Here is a 10,000-nt window from a genome sequence, read left to right on the forward strand (position 1 = left end):
GGTGTGTGTGTTGTGGTGTGTGTGTTGTGGTGTGTGTGTTGTGGTGTGTGTGTTGTGGTGTGTGTGTTGTGGTGTGTGTGTTGTGGTGTGTGTGTTGTGGTGTGTGTGTTGTGGTGTGTGTGTTGTGGTGTGGTGTGGTGGGGTGTGGTGTGGTGTGGTGTGGTGTGGTGTGGTGTGGTGTGGTGTGGTGTGGTGTGGTGTGGTGTGGTGTGGTGTGGTGTGGTGTGGTGTGGTGTGGTGTGGTGTGGTGTGTGTGTGTGTGTGATTTTCTGTTAACTTCCCTACCCCAACTACCACTGTCTGTCTCTCTCCAGTATATTGACCAGAAGTTCTCTTCAGCTTGACTATAGTTGAAATAAAGAATAAACTAGAACAGGCACTCAGTAGAGCGCATACCTTCGCTAACGCTACATTTTGCACTCCCCCCCCGCCCCCAGGAACCGTTGATTTTGAGGGTATTTAATCCCATACCACATCTGCCATCTCATATGTGTTATGATAGCTTAAAAACATGAAATTTCCTGTCATATCATATATCACAAGATTGGGCATTGAAGTCACAACATTTTGGCATTGGTTGCATGCAAATTGGATAAAAATCGATGGCACTATGGCAAAATGACGATTTTGACCTTTTCATGACCTCGACCTTGACCTTTGTACTCTTAATTTTGTAATTGGTATTAGAGTGTGGGGAACAGAACAGTCAACATTTTGGTGTTGGTTTCATGCAAATCGGATAAGAATTGACCGTGTTATGACTAAAACCGCACATTTTGCAATGTCGTAACCCCCCCTGAGCTTTGACTTCCAACCGCTAATAAGGGTTATTAAGTCATTGTGTCATGTCATATCACAAGATGGGGCATTGAATTCTGAACATTTTGGCATTAGTTGCATGCAAATTGGATACAAATTGACCGCGCTCTGGAAAAAGACGATTTTGACCTTGACCTTTGACCTGATCGCTCCCAAAATCTAATCAAATGGTCCTCGGATAACCAATCATCCCACCAAATTTGCTGCGATTCAGTTCAATACTTTTGGAGTTATGCGAATAACAAACAAACAAACAAACACACATATTCACAAACTAGAACGGGCACTCAGTAGAGCGCATACCTTCGCCAACGCTACATTTTGCCCCCCCCCCAGAAACCGTTGATTGTGAGGGTATTTCATCCCATACCACATCTGCCATCTCATGTGTTATGATGGCTTAAAAACATTAAATTTCCTGCTGTTTGACACCGATTCACGTACATTGTACAATTTCTGTATGAACTCCCTGCCCTTTTTGGGTGTCAGTGTCAAGTCAATCTGATGACAACTGGTTACATTATAAGAAATTATTTTCTGGCATTTTAGGGGCATTTAGCACACACGAGTTTCTGTTTTTCTAAATAAGTTATTTATTGTGAACAAACAAACATTCATTTTCAGAAAGTATGACATCTGAAAGTACTAATTCAGCTGTGTGTACAATATGCAGAGCGTACGACATTAGCTAGTTGCACGATAGGGGGTTGAAGTACTATCGATAAATAGAACTTTAAGTTGTGAAATACGCCTCTCCTGGTGCCAAAGTCCTATTGGTTTGCATGGAGAGAACCATGTTTTTGCCTGCTAATCCATTTTTATTACTTGCATCCTTACAACTGTAAAATGTGCATATCCTTTATCTTTTAATATCATCAAATTGCACCAGCAGCCGAAAGCATCATGGCACATTTGAAGCACACATCAGGTGATCGTGCTTTTTTAGAATGGTTGACATCAGCTGGTTGTGGTTGCGCAATCCAAAAGTAATACGTCAGCTGGCTCCTAATTTATAAAAAGGAACATGTTTTGTTTAGTGTGCGTACGTGCCACTAAGGTATGCACATTTTGTAAGTTCAGTGACACCCCCCCACCCAATGCTTTAAACTCACCAATAAAGTCACTGTCAAATATTACACATCACAGGATAGGGAATTGAATTCTAAACATTTTGAATCTACTTACATGCAAATTGTATAAGAATTGACCGCGTTATGATAATAAAGGTCGTTGACCCCCCTGACCTTTGACCCAAACCGTTAACAAAGGTAATGACATCATTGTGTCATATCGTATATCACAAGATTGGGCATTGAATTCACAACATTTTGGCATTGGTTGCATACAAATTGGATAAAAATGGACCGCACTATGGCAAAATGACGATTTTGACCTTTTCATGACCTCGACCTTGACCTTTGTACTCTTAATTTTGTAATTGGTATTAGAGTGTGGGGAATAGAACAGTCAACATTTTGGTGTTGGTTTCATGCAAATCGGATAAGAATTGACCGTGTTATGACTAAAACCGCACATTTTGCAATGTCGTGACCCCCCCTGACCTTTGACTCCCAACCGCTAATAAGGGTTATTACGTCATTGTGTCATGTCACATATCACAAGATGGGGCATAGAATTCTGAACATTTTGGCATTAGTTGCATGCAAATTGGATACAAATTGACCGCGCTATGGTAAAAAGACGATGTTGACCTTTCATGACCTTGACCTTTGACCCGATCGCTCCCAAAATCTAATCAAATGGTCCTCGGATAACAACCAATCATCCCACCAAATTTGCTGCAATTCAGTTCAATACTTTTGGAGTTATGCGAATAACAAACAAACACACATATTCACAAACTAGAACGTGCACTCAGTAGAGCGCATACCTTCGCCAACGATAAATTTTGCCCCCCCCCCACCCCAGAAACCGTTGATTGTGAGGGTATTTCATCCCATACCACATCTGCCATCTCATATGTGTTATGATTGCTTAAAAACATTAAATTTCCTGCCGTTTGACACCGATTCACGTACATTGTACAATTTCTGTATGAACTCCCTGCCCTTTTTGGGTGTCAGTGTCAAGTCAATCTGATGACAACTGGTCACATTATAAGAAATTATTTTCTGGCATTTTAGGGGCATTTAGCACACACGAGTTTCTGTTTTTCTAAATAAGTTATTTATTGTGAACAAACAAACATTCATTTTCAGAAAGTATGACATCTGAAAGTACTAATTCAGCTGTGTACAATATGCAGAGCGTATGACATTAGCTAGTTGCACGATAGGGGGTTGAAGTACTATCGATAAATAGAACTATAAGTTGTGAAATACGCCTCTCCTGGTGCCAAAGTCCTATTGGTTTGCATGGAGAGAACCATGTTTTTGCCTGCTAATCCATTTTTATTACTTGCATCCTTACAACTGTAAAATGTGCATATCCTTTATTTTTTAATATCATCAAATTGCACCAGCAGCCGAAAGCATCATGGCACATATCAGGTGATCGTGCCTTTTTAGAATGGTCGACATCAGCTGGTTGTGGTTGCGCAATCCAAAAGTAATACGTCAGCTGGCTCCTAACTTATAAAAAGGAACATTTTTTGTTTAGTGTGCGTACGTGCCACTAAGGTATGCACATTTTGTAAGTTCAGTGACACCCCCCCCCACCCAATGCTTTAAACTCACCAATAAAGTCACTGTCAAATATTACACATCACAGGATAGGGAATTGAATTCTAAACATTTTGAATCTACTTACATGCAAATTGTATAAGAATTGACCGCGTTATGATAATAAAGGTCGTTGACCCCCCTGACCTTTGACCCAAACCGCTAACAAAGGTAATGACATCATTGTGTCATATCGTATATCGCAAGATTGGGCATTGAATTCTGAACATTTTGGCATTAGTTGCATGCAAATTGGATACAAATTGACCGCGCTATGGTAAAAAGACGATGTTGACCTTTCATGACCTTGACCTTTGACCCGATCGCTCCCAAAATCTAATCAAATGGTCCTCGGATAACAACCAATCATCCCACCAAATTTGCTGCGATTCAGTTCAATACTTTTGGAGTTATGCGAATAACAAACAAACAAACAAACAAACAAACACACATATTCACAAATAAATAAATAAATACACAGCGATCAAAACATAACCTTCTCAACAAAGTTTGCGAAGGTAAATACTGCACTCAAGCCCCCACCCAAGTACAAAAATAGACACTGATAAAAAGAAAGCCCAACAGCAAGACACAGGGGGCACAGTGACTGGATACCAATGTTAGCGAGACGCGAAGCCAGGAGCTTGTCCAAGAGTTCATTTGGGATGGAATGACCATCACGGTAATGCTGTGACATGCGTATCAGTGGAGCACGTTCCCACACCCAGTTCTCCAGCATTTGTGATGGCGCTTCTACAAAGTCACGCTCCACATTTGTCCCAGAAAACTTGGCAAAGTCTGCCTGCAGAGAGAATGTAGGGAAAAGTGAACAATGCAAGAACCGCAAGAACACTGCAATAAAATGTGTGCAGCTACAATTTCACACGAGTTGCGCCTGTGTAATCCAGCATAAGTTGCAAGTTTGAAGACCAAAAGACATAGCAAAGTAGAAGTTAGTGCAAATTTGGATGACAAAGGAAGCAGGGTGGTTATCGGAGACACAAGACAAAGTGAGTGGCATAGCAGGAAGAGATAATGATAAAGTGAAAGGATAAAAAATCTTACCAGAGCAGGAAGCTGTCTGCATACCTGAGCACAGATTTGATGCATCACATGACCAAACTCATGGAAGTATGTTTCAACTTCATCGTGCTGCAGTTGGGCTGGAGCCGAGGCAGTGGGCCGCGTGAAATTAGTCAACATGGCAGATACAGCGACCTGACGTCGCCCGTCAGGCAAAAGGCAGCCTGGCTGAAGGTCGAAGCAAGCTGCATGGCCATATTTACCTTCACTGTGGTAAGAGAATAAATAGTAAAACAGAGGTAAAAACTTACAAAAAAAAAAAACATTAAAGGTAGATGACAACAGTGTTAACCAATTGACATTTAACAAAGTCCATAAGGACGACTTCAGATGTTTCATGAAAAAAAAATGTTTATTTCATGATTCTTTCATCTCAGGTACCGAGCACATGATTATTTCATCAACTTCTGTGCACAAAATATACACTAGCCCACAGAGTGAAAAAATGAGGCCCAACAGATAAGTAGACCATCTTCAACCTACGACAAGACCTATCTGTTTATTCTAAGCAAGTCCAAACTCTTCCGATCAAGCTCCAGATTTTAACTCAATAATAGTCTTGTTGGAACCGCATAAGTATACTTGGTGAACAGTACATTTGTACGTAACAAAATTCAATAATAAAACAAAAACAGGACCACTGGACCTGAAGCTTATCTGGGCCCTGGCCTAAAGTTGTCAACGAAATTTGGTAGCATTCTGAGGAGTGGGTCTGGAGAGGAATGTTTTTAAAGGATTTTACATGATTTTCCCGAACATTTAAAAAAGTTTGCCATTTTGACACACTTCCTGTCATATAATCAGCAATTTAACATCCCTATAGCCTAATTTTGTAATCCAAATTTTGTAGCATTCTGACTGGTGAATCAGGAGAAGAAGATTTTGGAAGGAATTTGCAGGACCGCCATTTTGACACTTCCGGTCAAGTGATCAGCATGGCCACCACAATTTAACATTAGGACCGTGCCATAATGTTGTTACCCAAATTTGGTAGCATTCTGTCTGGTGGGTCTGGAGAAGAACATTTTTGAAGTAATTTACACAATTTTCCCCGAAATTGACCAAGTCGGCCATTTTGACACTTCCGGTCATGTGATCGGCATGACTTCAGCAATTTAACATCAGAACCGTGTCCAAATGTTCGTCAAATTTGGTCGCATTCTGACTGGTGGATCAAGAGAAGATTTTGGAAGGAATTTACTAAGTCGGCCATTTTGACATACCAAAATTCATGTGACCAGAATGAGCCTTGCAATTCCTGTTACCAGTCAGGAGGAATTTAAATTCCAGATAAGCTAAGAAAATAAAACAAATGCAAATGTATTGCAGAGCCTGACCGTGGGTGCAGATCGAGGTAGAAATAGCCAAGTGTATCGCCTGAGGCCGAATCCAAGACACGATAAAGGTTGACTTCCTCATGCCAGGCTTTAGCATCGTCTTGCAGCTCGAAGCGCAGGCCGAGCAGTTCTTGATAGATTTCCATAAGGCCCTGAGTGACAACCTAGACAGACATGCCATTGAGTGTTAAGTGAAACGGGCTAAGCAAAGTTCTTTGCCGAGAGACACATGAAAATCAGGAAAGTAGCGAAGAACAAGTAAACTGGTGAAGTGTGAAATAATGGTAAAACACTTACAATTGATAAAAGGCACTATACGTTAGCAGCATCAACCTATAATAATTTGCTCCGATTTGAATGCACCACTTTCATGGCTGTGTGTTGTGCAATTACCGTATTATCCGTGTAAGGAGAAGTAATGCACAACATGAGCTATGATCTGTTGTTGTATTTAACCTCCACCATCGAAAATCGAAGGTTACTGTTTTCATCCCTTTCTGTTTGTTATCTTGCCAAAACGAAGTTTTTGCAAGATATGTTAGTCAGCTTGTATGTTTTTTTTTTTGTCTGTAATCACGTATCGATCACTGCAGAGCACAGTTATCTTTGGAAATATTTGTAACTTCGCATATCAGAGTCCTATAGAGGTCCCTTTCAGCACATAAAATTTTCAAGGTCAAGGTCAAAGGTCAAGGTCACTTTGTCGCAAATCAGGGGAGTCGACGAAACCCTTATTTTTTGAGTAATTTTGATTGGATCGTCTTCAAACTTCATTGGAATATAGTTCCTGGTCTGGTGCTCAGCTGATTAATTTTTGGTGGCGATTGGCCTTGACCTTCATGGTTAGCACCTCAGGTCAAACATATTTGTCCCCAAGGTCAAATTTTAAAGTTTTAGGAACCATATCGTGTAGTACCTCAAATTGAACACCTCGATGAGTGCTTTCTGGATATGTCAAGCTTGAGACATTATGACGTCATTTGGTGACGTTATGAGGCAAACGCATATTTTTCATGGTGACTAGAACGATTCTCATCGGAATCTCTCGTCGGCAGATATTCCTCAAGGAGTCGCTCCTGGTGAATAGCAGCTCTGTTCACCTCAGTGTGAACTTAAAGAAGTCACACGTGGTCACCTTTTGGCAAGGTTTTTATTCATTTGTTTGTTTGTTTGTGAACAGTATTACGGAAAAACTCCTCGACGGATTTCGACGAAACTTGGTGGGGGGGTTAGGTACGGTCCAAGGATCATGCCATTACATTTTGAACTTGATCCAAAATTCAATATGGCCGCGATGGCGGCCATTTTGAAAAAGTATTTGTATTTGATAACTAAAACATCATTAGTCATGTGGTCTGGCAGCCATGTTAGATTTAAGCTAAAACCTTTAAAAGTCTTCTTTTCTGAAACCATTCAACCAATCGATGTGAAACTAAACATTTCATCATCTCCCCATGGAGATAAATGTTTGATAACTAAAATGGCATCGGTCATATGGTGTGGCAGCCATGCTGTATTGAACGAAAACCTTTTTTTTTTAATTCCTACTCTTGAACCGCTTAATCAAATCGATATGAAACTTGAAATACATCATCGGCTTACCTATGCAGAAAAATCCGATAACAACAATGACATACTCAGTCACAATCTGGCAGCCATATTGGATTGAAGGAAAATATGTCATCAAATATATCAAAACTTTTTAAACCGTGTACGGTATTTAAAGATTGTAAATATCTTTATTTGATTTGTTGGCGATGTACCATTTATTTTTGGTGTACTGGTATATTCCAAATTCCAACATCAAGATATCAAAATGAAAAATGATACCAGTAAATCGATATATGGTCGGACCCTACTTACTACAGTCCTAACCTTCTTTTTCATTACTCTGAAAGTGTGGCCCCTCATCCTGTCACTGCATCCATTCTGCTAGCCTGGTGTTGGCTTAGTGGCTAGGGTGGCGGCTTGGGATCCTAGGGTCTTGAGTTCAAGCCCCGTTGGCCACTGAATTAATACATCAGGGGGTTGACTCAGCCTGTCATCCTTCCGAGGTCGGCGAAATGAGAACCAGTGTATACTGGTAGAGGGGCACTGCATCAGCGACACAAACGTGCTTTCAAGAAATGATAGCTACCATACGCAAGAAGAATCCATTCTGCTGAATTTGCATGTTTTGTCTGTACCCTTCATTATGTTAAATATCTCTATCAGATAATCTCACCTCCTTTCTCATGTAAAAAGTCCTGTCTCTTTGTTGCTTCTCATAGCCTCGTCCAGCTACACGCCAGATCAATCCAATTGTTCTACGCTCTTAACGGCAGCTCTGTCCTTCCTCAAATGGAAGGACAGCTGCCACAGAGACGCTCCCCCCTCCACACTTTCCACTATACGTTTTATCTGTCCTGTTCTGTGCTCCAACTCTTCTGCGAGCCTCAGCCATGTATACAATACACATGTTGAAAATGCAAATTTCCAGCATATATACCGATTGTCTGAAGTCTGAGTCTGAAGTGAAGGCCCGCTGGGCTGGTTACTTTGAGCGGTTGTACCAGGCTGATCCCCCAACTGTCGAGTTGGACGTCAAGGGTGTTACAATCCCTGTTGCTGACCCTCAAATCAACTGTGGTCCACCGACGCTTGTGGAAACACGGGCTGCGGTGAACCAGTTGAAACGGGGCAAAGCTCCAGGGATCTGTGGCATCCATGCCGAACTTCTCAAGGCTGGTGGAAATGCTGCACTCGTGTCGTTGCATGCAGTTTTGTGCTCTGCCTGGAACACAGGCATCATCCCAACTGACTGGAAGAGGGGCCTTGTTGTCCCTCTCTGGAAAGGGAAGGGTGATCGCCAAGACTGCAACAACTACCGAGGGGTGACGCTGCTCTCAGTGCCGGGCAAGGTCTTTGCTCGGATAATTCTCGATAGGGTTCGCCACCATCTGCTTGAGCACCAGCATCCAGAGCAGTCAGGCTTTACACCAAAGAGGTCAACGATTGACCGTATCCTTGCACTTCGTGTCCTCACCGAACGCAGACGGGAGTTTCGGCAGGGGCTGCTTGCAGCCTATGTTGATCTCTGTAAAGCATTCGATTCAGTGAATCGGGATGTCCTCTGGAGGATTCTTGGTCTTCGTGGGGTGCCACCAAAACTGATCGATCTGATGTCTGAACTCTACTCTGGTACTGAGAGTGCTGTGAAGTGTGGTGGTACCATCTCTGACTTATTTCCAGTTGTTACTGGAGTTCCTCAGGGATGTGTACTTGCCCCCACACTTTTCAGCACTTGTATGGACTGGATTCTAGGGAGGATGTCGGAGAGATCAAGTTGCGGTGCGTCATTTGGGAATGTCAAGATCTCGGACCTTGACTTTGCAGATGATGCAGTCATCTTTGCGGAGACTTTAGACATCCTCTTGGGGGCCCTCGAGGTGCTGAATGAGGAGTCGGAGCAGTTGGGATTACGGGTTTCTTGGGTCAAAACTAAGATCCAGGCTTTCGGTGACATCTTGGATGCTGCTGTCCTGTCTGTGTCTGTTTGTGGTGAGGATGTTGAGGTCGTGGAGAGATTCACTTACCTTGGCAGTGATATTCATATCTCTGCTGGCTGCGAGTCAGAGGTCAATAGACGTCTGGGTCGGGCCTGGGGAGTCATGGATTCACTGGATCATGGGGTGTGGCGCTGCCGGTACCTGTGCGGGAGGACGAAAGTCCGAGTCTTCAGGTCCTTGGTACTTCCAGTCTTGCTCTATGGGTGCGAGACTTGGACTCTGACCAAGGATCTGAGACGGAGACTTAATTCCTTTGGTACCAGGTCTCTTCGGAGAATCCTTGGCTATCGCTGGTCGGATTTTGTGTCCAACGAGCGGTTGCTGAGAGAGACTCGGATGAGATTTGTTACCTGCATAGTCCGTGAGCGTCAGTTGCGGCTGTATGGAAATGTGGCTCGTTTTCCTGACTCTGATCCTGCTCACCAGATTCTCTCAGCGAGGGAGTCTCATGAGTGGAGGACGCCAGTGGGTCGACCACGTGCCTCATGGTTGCAACAGGTTGACCATCATCTCAAGGAGATGGGCCTGGCAT

At 42.7% G+C, this 10,000-nt stretch overlaps 1 protein-coding gene across 1 annotated transcript in view; it reads right to left on the bottom strand.

Moving 5' to 3' along the window:
• LOC147032860 (thimet oligopeptidase-like) overlaps positions 1-10,000 on the bottom strand; it is a 70,927-nt gene that overhangs the window by 30,831 nt on the left and 30,096 nt on the right. Inside the window, exons 8-10 of the mRNA XM_085870799.1 lie at positions 5,921-6,084; positions 4,590-4,791; positions 4,116-4,302 (exon numbers count right to left, since the gene is read on the bottom strand). Of these exons, the coding sequence (XP_085726925.1) occupies positions 4,116-4,302; positions 4,590-4,791; positions 5,921-6,084 (553 nt within the window). The remainder of the gene's footprint in view (positions 1-4,115; positions 4,303-4,589; positions 4,792-5,920; positions 6,085-10,000) is intronic.

Source organism: Eptatretus burgeri, chromosome 2, assembly GCF_056783735.1.
Source record: "Eptatretus burgeri isolate ZD-2024b chromosome 2, Ebu_testis_v1, whole genome shotgun sequence".
Classification (NCBI taxonomy): domain Eukaryota; kingdom Metazoa; phylum Chordata; class Myxini; order Myxiniformes; family Myxinidae; genus Eptatretus; species Eptatretus burgeri.